This window comes from Thunnus thynnus, chromosome 13, assembly GCF_963924715.1.
Source record: "Thunnus thynnus chromosome 13, fThuThy2.1, whole genome shotgun sequence".
In the NCBI taxonomy this organism is placed as follows: domain Eukaryota; kingdom Metazoa; phylum Chordata; class Actinopteri; order Scombriformes; family Scombridae; genus Thunnus; species Thunnus thynnus.
In genome coordinates this window covers 28,516,471-28,539,539 of record NC_089529.1, presented here as the reverse complement: position 1 = coordinate 28,539,539, position 23,069 = coordinate 28,516,471, and the positions used below count along the sequence as shown (strand labels likewise).

The 23,069-nt window shown below is 39.7% G+C and overlaps 1 protein-coding gene across 1 annotated transcript in view; it reads right to left on the bottom strand.

Moving 5' to 3' along the window:
• The window catches only part of sgcd (sarcoglycan, delta (dystrophin-associated glycoprotein)), a 184,231-nt gene that overhangs the window by 130,796 nt on the left and 30,366 nt on the right, over nt 1–23,069 (bottom strand). Inside the window, exon 2 of the mRNA XM_067608896.1 lies at nt 20,339–20,524. Within this exon, the coding sequence (XP_067464997.1) occupies nt 20,339–20,524 (186 nt within the window). The remainder of the gene's footprint in view (nt 1–20,338; nt 20,525–23,069) is intronic.

Genomic DNA, 23,069 nt, shown 5'->3' with positions numbered 1-23,069 from the left:
ATTTCTGTTGATGACACCCAGAGCTATATTTTTTTCTTGCCACCTGATGAGCTGGATCCAAAGATCACTTTGATGAGCTGCACTTAAGAAATCAACCTGTGGAAGGCACAGAAGAGAACTAATCTGTGGATCGGAGTAAATGTTACTTTACCACTACAAATAGAAAAGGCTTTTGTCTTGTAACAATTAAAACCAGCAGCCTCCCTGCAAAAATTTTAATGCTGAAGGTATTGAGGCTTCTACATTGGTGTTGTATGGGGATCTTAAAATAATTAACACCATCTGAATCGTGGCCATGGCCAAATAGATCAGAGGACATTTGTTTTTTCGAAAGCGCTCTGACAGTGAGAAGACATCCTGAAAAAGTTAGTCAGATTTTCAGAACGATCAAGCACTTTTGTAAATATAATGTCATGAAGTCACTAAACAAGGCATGTTGCAGAGCACATACTGTACAAAAAAGTGAAATAAAGATCATCATGCATTAACTGCCAGAATTTTAAAGGGGATATATTATGCCTTTTAAAATTTTTCTTAATTTCTATACTGTTATGATGTTGGATATCTATGTTAAACATGGTCAAGGTTCCAAAACTTGAGGTGAACGTGTGTAAAAAAGCTCCCTGAAAGTCAAAAGCCAGGGCCTCAGCCCACTCTGAACATCATATCAAAATGTCAACAAAATGTATCATCTCAACATTTCTAAAGTGACGTAGTTCACATGCGATCTATATGAGCTGATCTTCCCTATTAGAAGGCGGAAGGGCAGAGAGCATGGTTCGAGACCATCTCGAAACCCATGCTCGCTTCACGTTTCAACCGACAAAAGTGGGTGTTTTTAGCGAGACGTCAGGACATTTGCAGCTGTTTTTCTGGCGAGAAAACCGGGTGTTTTTAGTGAGACATCGGCATGATCTTTCCCTAACCCTATCCAAGTGGTCTTTGTGCCTAAACCTAACCAGACCTTAACCGCAGCGTTGTCACACCATAAAACATCATTATTCAACGGGTAGAAATGTTAATATGCTACGTTTGTAGAAATGTTGATATGATACGTATTACACGTGTTGAAATATTCAGCATGGTTTACAGAAATGTTCAATGCCAACGTTTTCTTCTGGTGATTGGGTTAAATAAAACTGATTTGACTTGATGTAATGAGCCAGCATAAGACAAATAAGCAGTTTTTAACTGTAAATCATGCAAAGATATTCCAGTAGAGCCCCAGAATGAAAATATAGAGCTGGAAATGTGCATGCATCCGCTTAAAGATGTTTCATTTGTCCAACATGACTGTATTTTAATTTACTGCCACAAGTCAAATCTTTGGAATTGATTCTCCTATTCTGTTAGATTATATTTTCTACTGAGTGTGACTAACAGTTTAATTCTGGTAGTAATAATGGTGGCCCCTAATTGCTTCTCTTTGTTTTTAATTAAATGTGTAGGGGGTCTGTATTATGACTTGATTATTATGATTGTATTTTGGAATTGATGTCTTGTTGCATTTAGCGACATTTCTTTAACTTAAACTTTTTGTGGGTATTTATGTTATAGTCACTCATCAGTCAAATTATAACGATACACCACAGGAGAAAGTGTACAAATCTGTCCTTCATTAGAAACCCTGATTGTTTTTTGGGGATTAAACAGCAGGATCAGACTTAAATATTCTCACAGTAACATTCAAATATCTCTCAGCTCGTGTGTTGCCAGACCATTCTCTGTCACATCCATATGTTGCTGTGTTTTTAATCTCTTCATGTTTTCCTAATTAATGCATTTTGTTGGATGCCTTGCAGCAAGCTAATTTTCCCATTAGGGACAATAAAATCTTGAAGTTGAGCTTTATTAGTCATCCCCTGTGCACTGAATTCATGAAGTTAGCAGAGTCTGCCTCAAATGTAATTAGTGTCTTCGCCTGTAACTCCATTTCACACTTCTGAAATGCACTGCATGCCTATTGTCCTGCTCTCATTATTCCTTTCATTCTGCTAAAATGAATTGCACATGAACTGTGAATAGGCTGTCAACGGTTTCTACTTTTTATTCTCCTCTTTTTCTCCCTCTTGGCTCTTTCTTCCATCTCCCTCCTGTTGACCTTTCAGTAAAGGCTGCTGGTGGTACTGAGGTTTAATTGTCCCCAATGAGAGCCAGTAACTCCGATCTCATCAACAGCATGGGATTTAATGCCGCCAGCAGCCCATTCTGCATCCTGTCGGCTTGTGGTAAGAAAAGGCTGTTTGGATACAGCTTGGGACTAATTCATGGGAGAAGGAGGTGAACCTGAACGAGGAAAACTGTGGGAGGCTTGACCCTGGCTGGTAATCTGTTTTTTTAATCTGGTTCACTTAAATTTATTCTCACAGACAAATTTCCACTCTTTTTTTTACCATCTGTATCCTTTGTTTGTTGTTTTGGCTGTCATTTCCATTAGATAGACATCAATATGGAGACCCAGGGATGCATTAAAATTGACCTTATTAAAGCATATCAATTCATCTGTCAGCTACTTTTTGTTTAGATATCAAAATGTCAGAAAATATTGAAAAATGCCCATCAGATGTTCCCAGAGATTGTCATCAAATTTTTTCCTTGTTCTTTGGCCAGTGAAAAATGGGGACCATCCATTACAATTGACCAATGCAATGAAAATTGGATGCATGACACCACATTGCAAAAGTTGACCTTTAAAGAATATCTGCAATTTTCACCTCTTTCACCATGTTTTGTGTTTTCTCTACACAGACACCATCAGAGGTGGACAAAGTCTTGCAAGTTTGTCAAATCACATGTAAGTCTACGGTCTTAGCTGTTTACTCCCAAGTCAAGTCCAAAGTCCAAAACTTTGTGTTTCAAGTCCTAAACAATTAATTTCTTGCCTGTCTGCTGCATTGCCAAATATGTTCCCCCCTTCTTGTGCAATGTGATTGACTGTTGTCTGATTAATTCAAACTGAATGCAGTCTGGAAAATGAGTTGATTCACTGCACATGTTTTATGAATTGTTAATCTTTGGGCTTGGGATATTAATTCATTCCAAGTCAAAAAGGCTGAAGTCTGAGTAAAGTCTTGGTGTCATTGGTGTTATAGTCAAAGTAGAGTTGTAAATATATTTGAATTTTTCAAGTTGAGTCTTAAATCACCATATTTGTGAGTTGAGTCTGCAAAATGTTCTCGTAACCAAATGGGATGATCACCAAAACTGCAAAAATAGGACCCTCGGTTGTACAAAAGTATGTTTTTTTTCTTAAACAAAACCAACAAAACCACAAATTCTTGAAATCAGATCATGAAAAAGTGACAGTCCTGTTGCAGGATGGCAAAAATCCCATACTGGAAGTGTTTAAGCATGAAATTACTGGATTAAAAAGCAAACAAAGCAAAAACAAGGAAATTAATACAACATATGCATCACTCAGAGGTTCTGTGATGAAGTTAAGTTTGACAGCCTGAGTATGATAGGTATCTTTCCTCTTCAACCCAGATTCAGGATAACTCAGAATGCTCACGCCTGAGGATAACACAGATAAGCCAATGAAGTAGTCAGTAATATCATAGTAATATAAACTGGCAACCAGAGATGAAATGCTAAGATGGGGATATATTTCTTTATTTTAGCTATCGCCGTCAAAAGCAGTCATCATCATCCTCATCAGCTGCCTTTCCTCCTCCTTCTTCTTCCTCTATCTTTGACTTCTCCTTACCAACCCCCCTTTTTTTTCCATGAGTGAAATGCATGAAAAAGCTTATCAACGTTACTCGAGGGAAGGCAGGCAACAATCAGAGAGAAAATTACTGCTCTTTCTCCTGTCACTATCAGCAACTAGAAGAGGGCACTCAGTAGAGTGCAGATCTCTGCCAGGTGTGTAAGTTCTCTTATATAGATGTATGCAAAGTTTGTAATAGTGTTTTTTGTATAGTATAGTATATATTAAGCTTGTTGCAATTTGTGACCTCACTGCTAGATGCCACTAAATCCTACACACTGCACCTTTGATAAGGAAACAATAAACGGGATGATAAGTCCACACTTCTCAATTTAAACATTGTTATTTATTTAGAACATTTTGTTGTAACACAAAACCCCTCTCTACCTCCCTCTCTTCTCCCAAACAAAGAAGAGTTGACTCTCACTCAGTTGTCCCTCCCGGCTCCCTTACAGTCAAGATAGCAGTGAAGATAACAAAAACAGGGATTTATTCATCTCATATCGTGCCTTACTTTAGTGAATCAAAACATCAGGTATAGAATTAATCTGCACATGCTCCAGTTCAAGATGAGACCAAACTTTTCTATGGACATCCAATGCAACAGACTGGGTAAGCCTTGTTTTTTAGCCTAGCCGATTGCCAGAAATGCCTTTTGCTATGTCATAATGTATACTGTAAAATGGCGAGGACTGCTGAAAAGATGAGCATCTAAGCTTTACTGTAGGCTCATAAGGAATCACATTATAAAATAGGTTTTCCAAAAATTGTGAATCACTGCAACCACGGGAGGTCCTTGAGCATACAGTCATAAATGTGCACAAAAAATATTAGGCTGACAGGTCCAGTAGTATGTGAGATTAGCTGTGGACAGATAAACACACGACCAAATGCATGATCCCCTCCAGGCTTATGCCTGGCAGAGATAATAATCCACAGCAGAGCAGAGCCAGGGATATTTATCTACTGCAAGACTGAACTGCTGTTCACAGAAGGAAAGTGGTCTCATAATGTGGCTTGTCCTTTTTCCCCAGAACAAAAGTAGATATAATTACATAGGTTTTCATGAGAAAAAGGGTTGGACTCAAAAGGTTGAAGAATTCAAAGCCCCACATTTTGCAAGAAATGCTGCCTCCTTTAAGTGATCAGTCAATATTTGACAAATACACAACCTTGTGCTCAAAAATGATTGCTACAGCTGTCTCCAGATGACTGACCACTTTCACTGTCCATAAAATTAAAACGTAGATATCTCATTTTGGATTGAAACCTCTCAGTTATTTCCATTCATATTCAATTCATATATTGAGCTCAGATCGCTGTATATTTCTGTTGTTTGACTGAAGTCTATCTAATATGTGTCTTAGAAGGGGAATATCCATCTAACTAAAGACTTCCATGTAGTACACTGTTGTATCTCTGAGCCTCTTCTGGGAGGCCTTCTTATAGCTGAAAGCAGCAAACTAATGTCCTTAGTGAGTGATTTCTAGGCACAGGGGTGGCAAAGGGGTAAAAACTCCTGTCCTGTCCTTTTGATTCCTGGAACTGATACCTCCTTCTTCCTTTTGTGCTCCGATAAACACAATTAGTTATGTTTCCTGGTGGAAAGCTGGTGAGGTATTCTGTCCTCGTTGCGGCACTAATGACCCATTTAGGTTGGTGAAATGTTAAATAAACTAGAAGGAACTCTAAAGAGTACATTGCTCTGAGGCTTCAGAATCCTGGAAAATAATTATTTCGATAATAAGAGATGTTTAGAACCTTTTAAAAGCTGCGTCCAGAATCCGTATCGATAACAACATGCACATGGAGATTAACATGGATGCATGAGCCAGATTCTCTTTAAATTTAGTGAAAATTTTTCAGTTCTCAAATTCTCAATGCTCCGTTTGCTAAGTTACCTCTACTTCCCTGTCAAACTGATGTCAGATCATTTGCACACACCCACAAATGGCTGTCTATTTCATAGCCTTTGTTGCTTTGCTTTGTTCCATGTGTTGTTTACTTTGTCCACTCCAAGCCCCAAGGAACAGCACCAAACTGTGAAGACAATTTGATATAGCGGCCAAACCATGTAATCACAATGTTAAGTGATGCTATTACGCCCAAAAAGACTGTTTCCCATAGACTTACATTGTGAAAGAGATGTCTGTTAATCAATTCTTTGAGCGTCACAACTCTCGCGAAATGACGTGTCTCATTATCAGAATTTGATCCATCCGGTCCGATCACATTTCGAAAGTCTAGAATCATTTTATCCCCATTCAAGTTAAACCGGAAGTAGCTGGCTTGGCTGGTGGAAGTCACTAGTATGCTTGCTCTATGGGCCCCAAGAAGCTGAATTTTTCTGACTTCATGCACCACTGAGCAACTTTCATAAGAATGAACGGGGCCCCACTTCTGACACTGTATCCAGTTCTCTTCATACAGATGGGTGACAAATTTAAGGAAAAACTGGTACCGCTCTGATTGCTTGACCCCTCCAGTGAGGGGATCTGGTGGCTCTGTTATGCTTTGGGGGGCATTTTGCTGGCATGGTTTGGGTCCACATGTCGAGGAAAAAGAACCGAAATATGACTGCCCCTGTTTGTTTATGTAGCCTCCAGAGCCAGCAGAAGTTTCTGGGAGCTGTCCAATCAGAACAGCGAGGGCTCATCGGGAGGAGGGACTTAAAGAGACAGGAGCTAAAACGGCCTGTTTCAGACAGAGGCTGAACTGAGAGGCTGCATAAAGGGCCAGTATAAGATAAATAAGGAGTTTTTGAACTGTAAATCATGCATAGATATTCCAGTAGAGTCTCAGAATATAAATATAGACCTGAAATATGCATGTTATGTCCTCTTTAAAAAATGTTTATGAATGGCCTAGCTTTCCACCATATTACACTGAAATAATTTTGACAACATGTTTGAGTATTGTCTCAAAAACAGGGAAAACAAATGGAGCCCTGAGGAGCTTAGAAGGGAATGTGGGAGACATGTAGGCTGTGTCTCAAATCACCATTTGATATGTAGAGGACTGCATTTACTGCATTTTAAGTGTTTAAAATTTGAGTGTGAAATGTAGATTCTATATACTGCCCTGAAAAACAGTAAATTTGGCTTGTACATGATCATCCTACAATTCCATAACGTGTTGCGTTTGATGATTACATTTGTGAAACCCTACAGCTGTCTGTGTCAAAACACTGATGATTCATAACTGTCCAAATTCTCAATTTACTGTTCACTATAAAGTAAACTACTGAGCATTAATTAGGTAGGAAATACTTAATAAGGGAACAAGTGAGTGATTTCAGATACAGAAAAAAAAGAAACAATGCAAATATTTTGCTTCCAGGGCAACTTAAACAGTCTCATTCAGAGGTTAATGGAAAATGACACCGTTTTAAGGCTGACAGCACTGCACCAGCCCGAATCATTCCATCCGTAAACCAGCACACCAACAAGCACCACAGCTCTTGACAGGCCATATTTAGCTCAGCACTCTGTATGTGTGTGTGTGTGTGTGTGTGTATGTATGGAGAAACAGAGATTGACAGAGTTGCATGTGCGTTTTCCCGTATGTGTATGTCTCCATATATAAGAGTTGCACTCCTCACCCAGATTACAGGAGGAAGTAAACATCTCAGCAGCTCTGAGGTCATCTCTTGTCCCGACTGCTTATATAACGAAGCATTTCAAAGCCTCTACTGTTATATCAGAGTATAGATCAACACATAAATGAGAGGTAATGGCCTACAAGTCCTATTTCATAGAGGCTTCACCCTCGAAGAGCTCCTGGGGTTCATCCCTGCTGATTTAGAAACATAATCTGAGCATTTGTACGTGGGCTTCATTTCAGTCTACAACCGAGACACTTGCCTCTCTTTTTTTCTTCAGTATTATGTTCAGAAATTTTTTGTGCGATCTGTTTGTGTCCAGTTTGTCAGATGGAATACTGATTTTCAGCTGGGTAGAGGCAGAAATCAGAAATATCTCAAATCAAATAAAACAAAAGCTGTATGCCTGGCTAGAGAGAAAATAGGCATTTTTGTAATCTAGGTGAACAACCCTCGAACCACTTGAATGCAACTCATATTGTGACTTCTCAGGTCAAAATTACGACTTCAAGGTCCATTTGAAAGCAGTGTGATTGCCTCTCTTTCCCATATTTCCTTTCTCAGTCTAAAAATGACAGCTCCCGCTTCAAATTCAGAGACATCAGTATGACCTTGCCATATTTACTGCTGAAATCTGTATTCAGCAAACTAGCAAACATCAATAAACAACATCCAAAAGTGAGCTTTTGGGGAGTTGGTGAGTGCTGGTGGTTTAGCTTAAGAGGGGAAGGTCAAGCTCCCCCTCTTGGCCCAGAGAGGCAGAGCTGTTGGCAGTGCCAGCCTCTGTTTAAGCCCCTCCCGGGATTTGGGGAGGTGGAGGCTCTTGGTTCAACAATCCAGTGTGGACCTGCTGCACACCTCCTCCTGTGGGCTCCAGTTCTGTCTCCCAAGAGCAGTGATCCGTATCACACAGTCACAACAGTTCACCTCACTTCACTTTAAGTACAGGCTCCAGTGGGGATACTGGGTACAGAAAATGGAAAGTGTTCTGTGTTTTATATCCTTCTCTTTTATTAATCTCTCCATGGCAGCAAGGACCAAGCTGACTGTCCCTGGGTGTGTGTCCTTTCAAAGCACACCAGAGTAACAGACTTAACTCCTTTCTGTCAGCGTAGTGTCACTTTGTAAGTCAACCAGTTGCACTAAATGGTATAAATTTATTTTTAAAATGTTAAAAATGTACTTTCTTTTGCTACAGCTGGCATCTGATAAGTCGACATTTGCTTAATTTGAACTTTTTATGATTAATTGAGTCTTAATTTTAATTCTGAGGTGTAGAGTCAAAGTTTGAAATAGTTGGAGGCATTTTGAGTATTTATAGATGATAATTTTTGTGACTGAAAGTTTCCTATTTGCATTTTTCTTGCAGAAAAGATGTTACTTTTGACTCAGGTCAATGCTTGAATTGAAGGCAGATGAAGTTCAGCTAATCAGCAGGAGCGCTGACACTGAAATGTTAACAGCACTGAAGCCTCTCTGTTACATCGGCTGGTGAATGGGCCTGGTTCACTGGAGTGGAAGGACCTGTATATGAGGGCAGCTGATACATTACTGGATCTCAGTGCTGCATTCGACATGGTGGACCACAACATATTATTAGACTGACTAGAAAACTGGGTGGGATTTTCTGGCTCAGTACTAAATTGGTTTGAATACTTCTTAGAGTGCAGGAACCACTTTGTGTCTATATGTATTTACACATCTGAGAAGACAAAAATTACCTGTGGAGTTCCCCAAGGCTCCATTGTGGGGCCTCTTCTGTCCAACATCTACATGCTTCCACTGGCTCAGATTATGGAAAACAACAAAATATGTTACCACAAATATGCAGATGATACACAAATTTACATGACTATATCACTAGCGAACTGTGGTCCATTACAAGCACTGAGTAAGTGCATTAAACAAATCAACGATTGGATGTGCCAGAATCTTCTTCAATTAAGCAAAGACAAAGCTGAAGTAACCATCCAGACCTCTCAGGCCATCAGGGACAGGTCTACTTTCTGTCCCCAGAGTCAAAACTAAACATAGAGAGGCAGCCTTCAATTTTTATGCTCCAAACAAACTCCCAGAAAACTGCAGGTCTGCTGCAACTCTCAGTTCTTTTAAATCAAGGCTGAAGACTTTTCAGTTTGCCGCTGCCTTTTATTAAATCAAATAATCATTCATTTCTTACACTGCACTTTTATTGTTGTATTTAATCTGTTTTATTCTATTTTAGCTTGTTTTTATTTTCTATTCTGTTTTGCACTTTATCTCAATGCTTTTAATGTTTTATGTGAAGCATATTGAATTGCCTTGTTGCTGAAATGTGCTATATAAATAAACTTGCCCTGCCTTGCCTTGCCTTGCCTTGCCCCCCCCCATCTCTTTTTACTCATTACCACACAGACTCTGGACCGCCATGTACATGAGGTGTAGCCACTTTAATCTGTCTCCATCTGAGAGCCACAGGCTGTCTCTGCTGCTACAACAAGCATACTTAACATGATGGAAAACTAGAAATGCAGCTGTATGAGCTGTAGCTGTCACACACACACCTGACAGCAGAATAAACCCTCACCACAAACAGCAGACATTATCTGTACACACACATCTACGCACCAACATTAACAGTCACAAACACACAGATAAAAGTCAGATAGACACATTATATTTCTTTTTCTTTTGTCATATTATTTATTGTATTTGTACAACTGATGCAGTAGTTCATTTGGAGGTTTAATTTTCTTAAAAGCAAAACAAATATCACTCAGACCACACTGGAGAGAACTCTGGCCCTCAGGGAACAGCAGCCACATTGATGTTGTTGTGTCTGACAGCTTAATAAAATCCGTGAACAGGGTGAAAAGTGGCTGCACCTAATTAAGCAAAATCCTAATTGGGAGCATTTTAACCCCTCATTTAAAATTTACGGGGATGTCATTAACTTTTAATAACTTTTCTGCCCTGAGCTCTTATAGTTTCTGACTCTGATTATGAAGCCCAACCACGAGCTCCACATCTTACTGCTATTGCTTTAGTCCTAGCAGCTTCAGTTAATTTACTATAAAATGGTCAGCATTACAGTCAGTCTGTCATATGTTGGAATTATCAGAGTCAATAAATGTCTAATGACAATTCCCTTTAAATGGGACGTATCATGCACATATCCAGGTCTATATTTCTATATCTTTATTTATCTTACAGTGGCTCTTTATGCAGCCCCTAAGTTCAGCCTCTGTCTGAAACAGGCTGTTTAAGCTCCTGTCTCTTTAAGGCCCTGCTCCTGATGAACCCAATCTATTCTGACCAGGAAGCTGCGTCACAGCCGACTTCAATCCTCTCAGGAGGCTATAACAAACTATGCAACAAATTATAATGCAGGATTTCACTATGTTTTACTCAAAATGTCAACTTCTCAAATACATTTGAGCTGAAATCTGAGATCGGACAGTGTGAACAACACATGGAAAAATCTTAGCAACAGGCTTAGCAACAAAGGCTACGGAACGGATGGACCTTTATGGGCATGTGTGGCAATCTGACGTTGGCAAAGTAGAAAAAAACATTACAAACGAAATGTTCAGAGCAGGCTGCCCACCCAACTCTGGCAGATTCACAGGTCAAGAGTTCACCTTTGTTCAACTATGAGTGGTGGGATGTGCTCTTTTTGCAAATTGATAGAAACACTGCTGCACTGTTTGGAAATGGAGAAGTTATTATTTTCTTGTGTTACATCACCATTGTTAGTACATTATCACACCAAACCACAAACTGGTGAGAGCACAGTGGAAACCCTGCACATGCCCTACGCTCAGGCTTTAGACTACATTTCTCTTTGTATCCATCCGTAGGTTAAAAAAGTGCCACTGCCAAGCTTTTATTCTGAAAGTCAAGTGAAGGCTTTTCACTTCCAGGTCCAATTGAAGAGATTATTTTCTGCTTTCAGTTTGAGTTTGCACTCAGGCGATTCAGACAGCCAAAAGTGAGAGCGAGCAGCTTTGATAATTACGAGCGAGAGAATGCTCAAATGTAGTTACACAATTCCTCTTGCATGCTCAAACCATCTGTTCTGTCTTCACTTGTGCACGAATCTAATTATGCTCTTAACAATCTTGTGTGTGCCTGTGTTACAGCTAGGGATTCACAAACATGTATGCATGCATGGGAATTTTTATGAGAAAAAGAGGCAGATGCACAAACATTTAGAGTGACATGGCCTGAATCAATCTCTCATACTAAAGCCCCATTCGGAGGGGATTTATTACTCTATGGGAGGTGGGGTGATTGTAATCCAGTCTGGTGCGTATGTGGGTAATTCTTCACCCTCATAATAACCCAATAATTACAGCTGCAATGACCTACTGTATTACAGTGAACTCATTGCTCCTCCTGTGATATAAATCCCATCTGGAGTGACACTCTTATATTTTGAAGTGGATCTCTCAGTGTTTTCTGCACAAAGAGCTGCTTGTCATTCGACTACAAAAATGATTTTTGCTAATCTGAAAGATGGAAACATGTTAACACCAACATATAGACCTAGGTGGGAACCAATATGAAAACAGAAAAAAATAAAACCACCACGAGAGCAAAACCCCATCAAAGCTCATCAAATGGGCTGTTGTAATGTCAGCTCCAGGTAGGTACTGATATTTTCACGTGAAAATATCGTTTTTATTTTGACACCGTTAAAAGTATGCCAATTAGCTATTAGCAGCTCTTGTTTGCAATGTAGCCATGGATGTACAGACAACTGTCACAGGATTACTTTGATACTGAAGAAAACTTAAAAAAAAACGATGAAGTTGTTTTTTCTTTTTTTCTGATTTCTAAGTGGATTTGATTTGATTTGACGAGATTTGACTGAGTTATGACTCCGAGAAGTAGTATGATTTTTGCACTTTTACATGTACACGATTGTATATATGTATCTTCCTACAGCGCAAGATTTTGTGTATATACAGCTTGCCTTGACACATCCGTGTATTTGTACAGTTATTGTGCTCCTGTGTGTGCCCCAATTACACCACTTGATAAGCTGTTGACCCGTGCTAATGCAGATTCTTTCAAAGAGACATTTGTAGAGCAGGGAGCTCTCATGTTGGACACATTTTCATAATAGCTCAAATCATGAGCGGAGAGCATGGCCCGGGATGGAGAAAATGCCAGGCAGTAATATGTGTGAACACATCTGTTTATGGTCTAACAACCTGCAGCTGCATAAAGAGGATCTGATGAGTTGACACGCTGCTGCTTTAATTTCCACAAAAGGGATTCTGTGTGTATGTATGTATTGTACCTTAAATTACCAAAAAATATTTTTATATAAATATTTCAAACACAGAATTCATAGATTCACATCCACCCACACACACACACACACAAACGCCACTCTCCCTGGTGTCCACTGCTTGTCCATATTCATTATTCATTATTCACACTCATCTCTGTAATTGCAGTTCATCTAAATATTTAATCTTTTCAAACTCTTCTCTAATCTCACCCACCATCAACTTTCCTCTTTCTCCTCCTCACTCAAACTCCTTCAGTTTAGCTGCTATGAATGCAAAGATAAATCTATAAGCATCTGCTGATCTAACATACATTCATGAATTTCTACTGACTCATTAACTCACAAGTTAAGTCAAGCCACATTTAATTATAGAGCACATTTAAAAACAATGCAAGTTGACCAAAGTGCTGTACAGAATAAAATCAGGTAATAAAAACAGAATGAAAGACTAAAAACAAAACAACCACATAACATAAAGCACAAATCAACAAACATAGTTAAATGAGAACCATTTCAAGTGGATCCATACACTATAGAATAAAAGTGCATTTTGAGCCTGGACTTGAAATCAATGGAAGGGACAGATCTGATAGAGAGGGGGATGCTGTTTCCACAGTCCAGGGGCTGCAAGAGCAAAGGTGCGGTCCCCCCTAGCTTAAGATTTGTTCGCAGGACAGCCAGGAGCCCCAGGTTAGATGACCTTAGAGTCCTGGAGGTGGAATAAGGGGTTAAATAGGTCAGAAATATAAGAGCCCACTTAGGGTTTTAAAAACAAACAGTAGAACCTTGAATCGATCCTGAACCGCACTTGAAGCCAGTGGGGAGAGGCCACAATAGGGTTACTATAGTCTCTCTTACGGGCAGTACAGTAGTCTTACAGTAGTCTAAGTGGGAGGAAATGAAGGCGTGGATGACTTTTTCAAGGTCTTTGAATGAGAGGAAAGACTTGATTTTAGCAATAATGAGGAGCTAAAAAAAGCTAGCTTTTACTACTGCATTGATCTTTTTGTCAAACTTTAGGGTGGAATCAAATATCACCCTGAGGTTTTAACATGGGGATTGACAAAGGTGTTACAGGTTACCTTGTAGGGATGTGCAGAGGGCCCAGTATTTGTATTTGTTGAGGCAGCAAAATTATTTGTATTTGTGTTTGTATTCGAATAAAAGTGGAAAGATGCTTAAAAATCCTGTGTTTGTTTTTATTAGTTAGTTTTAGAAAATTAAAGTGTTACAATAAGTGTTCATGAAGTGATCATGGAGTGGGAGCACTTCATATGTGTCTTTAGTTCAGCTTTATCTCTGGGGAACACCCCCAACTCTGGGAGTGATGTCCAAATTAGGAAATGTGCGTCATGTAGCAGGTGGATGTGACTCCCCTCTTTGAGACCTGCTGATAGATGTAACAGTGGAGCAGAGGAGAGAGACTGAGATAGTGATGTAACTGACCTGTGTGCTGGTATTTAACATGTTTTTTTTTTCTTCCCGAAAACAAATAATTTTTAAAATATTTGTATGAAACAAATATTCGTAAAAAACCCACTATTTGTGCTTTGCTGAATAACGTATTTGTATTCGGGCACACTCCTATTACCTTGGCTGTTGGAAATTGATTTGGTGGAGTCAGAGGAACCAAATAGGACAACTTAAGTCTTGCTCTTGTTTAGCTGCAGGAAATTTTGTGCCATCCAACACTTGATGTCCTCAAGGCAGTTCATAAGGCTGAATAGATTGCACTGGTTGTTTGGCTTCAGGGGGAGTTACAGCTGTGTTGTCGCCTGCATAGCAATGGAAGGAAATGTACTGGTTTGACCAAGCATGTAAAAAGAGAACAGGGTGGGACCTAGGATAGAACCCTGTGGGACACCGCAGGAGAGACTAGCTGGGGGAGAGGAAAAATTGCCTATGTTGACAGAGAATCTTCTGTTGCTGAGGTAGGATGTGGACCAGTTTAAGGCAGTGCCAATAACACCAACTCCATACTGGAGACAGTTGATTAAAATGTTATGGTCTACTGTATCAAGGTTGAGTAGAATCAGGGCGACACAGTCACTGGAGTGCTAAAGTGGGGATGAGAAGCCTCAATGGTGCAGGTATAGGGAGCAGCTATGAGGGCACCAGAGAACTTATTGCCAGTCGAAGAGTTAATGAAGCGAGAGCAGTGAGCAGGGAGATGAGGATTAGTTGCAGAAGAAGGCAGAGAGGCATCAAATAAAATTGCGCTATGATCTGACAGACAAGCATCAACTATTTCCATATTATGAGTGAGAAAACCAAATATAAAACTAGGTTGAGCGTGTGCTCTAGCTTGTTAATAGGGCCAGTATGGAGCTGTGTAAGGTTAAAAGATTCAACCAGATGCATAAAATCAGTCACAAGGGTTTTAGAGGGATAAATCACCAAGAATCAGGATTTTTGTCAACATTGGGCATGGTATTTGAGAGCAGGTCAGAAAATTATGGGATAAAGTCTTTATCCCTCTTGGCATACAATAGGCAAGTGCAATTAAGTGGGGATTTGCCAGGACTTTAATTAATTCCACCTTGAAACTAGAGAAATGCAGTTAAATTGTTTTTTGAACACAATGACAAGACCCTCACCTCATCCGGAGGATCTAAACGCGCTAAAAAAGGTACAGTCATCAGGACAGAATTCAATAAGTGGTGCAAGCTCCAAAAAAACGTCTTATTTGATAGAGATCTCACATTGATCAGAGCCATTTTGGCCAAGGCAAAGCAGATACGCTTGAGAGAGCAGAGGGGAGAGAGCTGAGGGGGACATAGATCAAATTATTTGCCTTTCCTTTTCTGGGGGGCAAAATGCATTGTTTTGGTCTGCTGTAATTAATTCTTACAGGAGGGATGAGTCCAGTATTGACAGGGATAGCAGAGGTTGTATTGAGACTACCACACAGGTAGGGGGAGCTAGAGGGGGCAATAACTATGGATGGCTGCATAGACGAAGAACTGATGTCCAGTGAGGAGCGAGTGACCTGAGCAGGGACACGTGGTGGTGATTACAAACAGTCATGCACATTGTGAGGACTGGACCACATGCTGAATATTTGCCGACAGCATTTGGCTAGCCTGCCTGTTGGAATAAATTCTGTCTCTTTTGAAGAGCGAAGCATGATCCCAGAACAAGTTAAATTGTCATAAAATCCATGTTTTGAGAGATGCATGTGGACTGGAACCCGGCGTGCAGGCTGAGAAAGCGGCGCTCAGAATGCACGTAGCTTCACGTCCAAAGGAGGGTATGGGGCCACAATTAAAAACAGACTTACCAGTGTCCTTTAAAATGTTAAAAGGAGATAATAATAAATCATGTATAGTGTGCTCAGACTCCTGATGGGATGTGTCGTTCGTCGCCACATGCAGCACTATTCTTGTGATGGATTTCAGGAGTGAGGGCAGTAAATTCAGGAGTTTGCCCAGAACAGCAGGGACTGTGGCACCAGGGAAACAACATGTGATAACGTTAATGAAACAGATGTCCCTGGTTATGGAATCTCTGATGATTAATATGGTGGGGGGGATGAGAGGACGAGGAGGTGATGTGTGCGAGCTACCTGGAATGGACAATGGTCAGGTTGGAGGGCCTGCACAGGTGGGCAGGAGCGAACTCCTGGATGCTTCGGCCCAGTGCTGGTGTGCAGGAAAGAGTGGCGGCAGAGGCAGAGACCAGTTGTGACAACAACACAATCGTTAAGATGGAAAACTTAAAACAAGGTAAAAGTATTCCCTGATGGGTGAGAGTGGCGTTCTCAGATGTGTGCTCTTGCAGAATACAAGTCCTTAAAACAGCTTAAAATTTGCATCCAATTATTGAAATCCTTATCCAGTTAAAAGACAAGGCTAAAACAACCATTATCTAAAATTGTATTAAAATAAACATGGCCTAAAACTGGATTAAAACTAGATAAAAAGTCAAATCATGACAGAGCCCCTGACAGGGAGTGGCAGTGCTCTCAGTGGCATTGTTCCATCATGGGTAGAACTACACACTCAGGATTCCAATTAAGAAAATAGTTTCAGTGGACTGGTTTCTGCATTTTTTCCATTCATGTCCTGTGTCCCACTGCTCTGGATTCACTCAGGAGATAACAAAATATTTCACAGTTGCATACTTTAATAACACCTTGAGGAGTGCATTGCCACCAGGTGCACAGAACCAGTTTTCAGCAACAAATAAATCTGTGTGAAGGTTCATCTTTGTTGAATTTGTTTTGACACTGCTGACCTTAGAGGGCGACTGCTCTGTTCTGGAATATATCCTTTTACAGGGATTTTACACCAGACACAAGACAAGACATGAATACAAACTCATGGAATGAATGTGAGTGATTTCAACTGCTGACTATTGACATTATGCTTCACTAAGTACACCAGAATTAAAAAAAGACGTGGCGTAAAAGAACGCAGGCTATAAGCGCTGATATAGATGGAAGTGTATCTGTTTGTTTGAGATGTGGGTGTGTATTGCACTATGGTTTATAATATGGTTATTCAGTTATATGCAGTTTTTTTCTTCTTAAATGTGTTTTGTTTTTTATTGGTGAACTAGCTGCCTAGCGTCTGGTACTGCTTACACTTGTAACCTTGTCTGTGTTAACTTAATTGGGGAAAAAATGTTGGTTAGCATCATTTAATATTCTCAAGTAATCAGAATCTGTTTTTTTCACAAAAATCAGTTTTCTTTTTCTGTGCTTTTGAATCTATGCTTGTGTGCTCTCTGATCTGAATCTGCAGAATGAGATTTAAATTCTGTTGTGTTTGCTTTTGTGCTTTTATATCATGAAAAGGATGAGTTTTTCTTGGAGGTTGTTTTGTTCCGAAGTGCTGACTGATGAATTGTGAATCTTGTTGTGAGTTTTCATAACTGGATTTATGCTGAAATATATATAACTTTTTATGAAGTTATAAAAATGAATTACAAAATACATTTGAGAGCATCCCTATAGCTGAATAGCTAAGGCACATACCACACAATCACATCCTCAATTTGAATTCTGATGGGCACCTTTGTTGCATGTCATACCCATCTCTCTCTCCACATTTTCTGCCTGCCTCTACACTATCAACTCTCCAATAAAGGCTAAATCCCCAAAAATAATCTTAAAAAAAGCTTAGAAACTGTGTCAGCCTTGTTACTATTCTCATTTGAAACAACCTCTGTACTATCAATAGTCACCAGAGGAAAGGGAGTGTTATCATGTCTTGCTTTAATTTACATTTGATGTCTGCCCTCTCTAACACATTTTAAATGTTTTTTTCCATTCCTCAATCTGCACGCAAATGCGTTAAAAACATTACAACGTGAGTGCAGCGCTGTGCCAGAACACATGGGCTCACCATGAGAGAGAACCGCTCTCTGAATTTATGTAGATCACATATTAAAGCCCCACTGTGAAGCAGACCTCATGTATTATTCACAGCAACAGCCATGCATGTGTGTTTTGTATGTACTATGTGTGCACACTATTATGTGTGTGTTGTACTCTCTTGTATCTTGTATCTGACTCATCACAGGCACAGTGGATTACTAAGCAGAGAGAGAGAGAGACAGAGTGTAGAGAAGACAGGGTATAACAGACAGGGAGTGTAAGAAATAGTAAAAAATGAAAGCCAGAAGGGGGGAACTCATCTCACAGGGTTTTGGACAGACAGCAGTACTGTAGATGGGGATGGACAGTGATGGACTGGTTGATGCATTTGACCAGTTCATAAAACCTAATTTAACACCTTGTGTTTGTGTCATCTTCTGGAGCGAAATTCCTGGGGCACAAAGGCAGTGAAATGATCTTTTATACTTTTTGGTTGTTGGGTAAAAAAATAACCTTCAAAACCTACGAAGGTGGTGTGATGGATATAAAAATGCAAAAAAGGAAAAAGTGCCCAAAAGCGATGTGAAATGGGAAGCGACAAAATATGTAAATAAATGCATAAATAAATCTGTGATCTGAATTCTGTGATCCTCGGTTTAAATGGTTCATATCTGAGCTCAGAGGACAGGAGGATGGTGACAGCTTTACAGTGGAAGTTTTATCTTTGAGATCTGGTTCACTTAGACTAAATGCACCCCAGATGGAGAGAACAAAGGTGTTTGTTTTTTATAAGACAGAGACAAGCAGCAAGGGAGGAGCAAAAGGAGCTATAAATGACATAAAGATTGATCAATATAGTGATAAGCAGAGTGTAAAGTGAGATCCTCCACTGTGCTGCATTAGACTTGAAGTCTACATGTCCCTGCAGTGCGGGTCTCTTATGGGCTAATGCCACACACAAGATGTCATGTTGATACAAAAGGTCACATGATGTTCTTGGGGCCTGTATTCATTACTAAATAATTGGTTAAAATATCCTGAGCATCACATATTTTCAAAAATGTCTCTCTGAATTATCACAATATGACTTTCATTAGGTGCATGAAGAAAGAAAAATGATGGAAATGCCCCTAAATTACCTATGTATACAATGGAGTGACAGAAGCTCTCTAGCGGCTATTGTAATTTTGACGGGAGCAAAGGAGAAAAACTGACAATGTCATTATAAAGGAACAAAGTCAGCGTAGTAAGGAGGTCGGGATGAATGGATGAGTCAACAGCTTAAACATGGACATTGCTGTTCGTTTTCCATTTCCAACCATAAGTCTAACCCTAACTCTAACCCTTTTTTAAACCATTACCATGATCTTCTCTAAACCTAACCAGACCTTAACCACAGTGCTGTCACATCATAAAATATCATTACATCATTACAAACATCATTATGATTATTAGTGATTTGTAACGGTTTAGGAAAGCACAGACAAATTATGTTTGTCAATTATCAACTACTGCTGATAGGGACGTCAGATCAGAAAATGCTTGTATGTGTTATTCAGGAGTGCATGGACCAACAACGTATTTTACTCTCTTATTTAGAGGACTTGTTGCAGTATTTGTACCAGTCACATCTGGAGATAAATAAAGTCCACAGGTGGCAACTACACACCTAAATACCTTTACTGGCTAAAACAACCATTACATTTCTAGACAGGGATTTGCATCCCCATGGTAAACATATGCGAGACACACTGAAGGTCTCATCACTCAAACTTCCTACAAAGGCACACATGTTGTGTATCTCCAGTTAATATAAAACAACTGCAGAAACCAGCCTGCAAGTACATGACTACATTACCAGCCAAACGAAATTGAAATATGCAAAAATCACATACAGCCGCTAAAAAAACAGAAACAAACATTCATACTTGGATCCCAACAGCAGCAACAGATGGCAATCAGATCAAACTGTAACGTAGATGACATAAATGTGTCATGAAAAGAAACATGGCATCAGTGTGAGCTGGATGTATTTCAGTATGACATGTCAGTGTAATATGGTGGTAGGAGAATCAAAGAGTGCTGTGACCTTGTAGTCATTGGGTCACTGTTAAAAGTTTTATGAATTATCCAGGAAGAACTGTGTGAGGCAACTCAAATATTAATCATACAAGTTCATGTCTCTTTGTACTCCATGCTGGTTGAATTAAACCCTCCATGTTAGCTTCACCTACAAGTCAGTATTTGAAAATGTTTTTAAGCAAAGACAGCAGAACATGATGAAACTGAAATGTTTGCATTAGTGAGTAAAACCTGACCGCAGCTGCAATCATTTTGTTTTGCTTTCAGTGAAAACTCCCATTTCATCAGCACAAACACACACATGTTGAGATCCTGTGGCAAATAGAAGGGCAAAAGGTGACTTACTATGGTGAAGTTCATGACTTTGAGGATCCAGATAGTTAGTGCCAAGTTGATCAGGATCAGGATCATCAGCAGCAAGACAAAGAAATAAAGGCAGCGTTTCCTCCAGCCGTATATTCCCACTTTGTACACTTGTGGTTTCTCTGAACTCTGGACATTGTTCCTATGAGTGCACTGTTCTTGGGTCATCTGGAAGAGAGACAGAGAGAAAAGATATAAAAAGAAAGAAATGATTATGGCTGAGGGCAACATCTTCACTTGGGTTTTACAGTGTATTCACATTTACAGACACAACGATAAAGGCAGACTCTTGCCATCACTCAATCTATATCTTTCAGGCATGTTTGCAGCCTGACTATGCCAATAATACACAGCTCTTATTGGGCACTTGTGCACTGCTGTGTATTTGTTCCCTCTAGGATTCAACACAGGGGGTTATTGTTTGATGTGTGGTGTTGCTGAGAGTGATACAGGAGCATGACATTAAAGCTGTCTTAATGGACATAGCTGGTGGTTTTCTATATTTTCTTATTGTCAACAAATTCCATGAATTCAAACCAAAACTGAATTGATCTACTAACAAGTATTGTGTGTGTATCCAAAGCCATAGACCTCTGTTGTTGTCTAAAAACCATGACATGGTGACATGTACCTTCACCACAAGAGTTTGGTGAAGGAAACGGCTCCAAGACTAATAACACTGATCATGTTTTCAGTCTCAGGAGAGTAGTTCAGTGTAAGGCAGATGGCACTGTGCACTGTGCACTCTCTGACTTTGAACTACATTGTAAATTTCTCAAAGAACTTAAGTATAGTAACCCCTACTCCAAATGAAACCGCACATGCTCAGTGGTGTCCGCCTTACACTGAGCTACTCTCCAGAGACTAAAAATGTGATTGCTGTTATTAGTCTTTGGAACCATTTCTAAAACAAACTAACATGCCCAAACTCTTTGTAATGAAGGAACATGTCACCCAGTGCAGCAGTGTGGCTCACTGACATGCTTTTAATAGTTTTTGGACAACAATGGAGGTCTATGGCACAGAGGAATAAGATGTATTAAGCTTTGGATACACACACAATTCTGGTTAATAGATTAAATCATTTTTGGTTTGACTCCAAACACGAGACAATTTACAGTCTCTTATTTTCTGTTTTGGCTGTTATATATATTTAGCTATTATTTGCACCCATTGAACTTCCATGATGGAGCCTGCCATGGTTAGTCAGAGATTTATGATGCAGCTGCAGAGCCTCTATTGAAAAAATGGCTTTTACATAAAAGATGGGTCATACGTGAACATTAGTACAAAAAACATGCCATAAACATTCCTCTCACATACTACACTTCAATACTGTCTGTTGAGCCACTGACCAGCCACTCAGTTCTGGCACAATAAAAGACAGTTTAGTTAGCAATCGCATTGATTGATTCCCCCATAAGTGGTCTATAACTCCATTATACCCACTCTGCCCCATGTGCTGATAGTAGCAATTAATGATGATTCTAATTGTCTGCCTGTGAAGACGAGGAGGCATTGTTCACTTCAAGCGCCATAATAATGGCCTAATAACTCTGTGGAAAAATACAATTTACTGTCTGCCGCGCTTTGGAGTGCGCGCTTCAGACCACCAAAGCCAATCGCTTTTGACAACCGCACACATTACCCGCTAACTGAAACAAATGGCACAAGACAGGGCTCCGGTGAGAAAGTGCTGAAAGCTACAGAGGAGACTCCAAAGCACCACCAGTCAGCAAAACAAGGAAATCTCATTGTGTACAGTCAGATTTTCATTTTTGTTCGATGGGAGATGCAGAGAAATGAAGAGGCATGTCTTTGTGATGTCTCAGCTGATAGAAAAGCGGGAAATCAGTGCTGGGAGAGTAAACAAAGCAAAAAAAAGAACAACACCAACTGCTGTCCAAATTCAGATTGCTCTCACCAACCTCAACCTCAGCACTACTTTTTTCTGGGATAAATTTAAACCGTACAGTTCACCGGTGTCCCCTTAAGGCTACAATGTTCATTAAACCTTGTAATACCAAAAGTGATCCACCAAAACCCTTGCTTCTGTTAGAGCCGTATCACTTTAGAAGACATCCACTTGATTTAACTAATTTGGATAACTGAAGCTTCATATGAACCTCACATCCGTTTTAAATACATTTTTTCTCAAAGCGAGGCCTGCGGATTTTGTCCCCCATCACTTACATTGAAAGGCCATTAGGAGGGGGTCTTTTAATGGCCAGTATTAGCAGGAGGAATGATTACAACACCCAAAACCTCTTTCAGTGTTCATATGGGCACCTGACTGTTGTTTTAATACAGACTTAGAAAACTGTGAATCTATCCTTTTAGGGTGGTGAAGAATAATTTGATAATCAGACTCAACTGCCAATTGGTTTCACTCCATTATTCAGTCTGACATTGTTTTTATGTTAGCCAATTTCTGTGTGCCCGACCAATCAGTAGTGACTGACGTCCATCCTATCATTGTCAGTCTATTTGGACCTGGTAGGACTTGCTAGGAACAGCAAGCTTAAATATCTGTCATGTTAATTAAAGAAATATCTGTTTAAGAGATGTTATGTCTGTTAGTCTGACTTACAACATTTGCCAGTGAGCAAATTAGATGTATTTAAATTGCTTAAAAAATGGGCTGTGATCCAGAGATCTGGAAGCATACGGAGATCCAGTATAAGGTGTCAAGATATCACTATCTGGATAACAG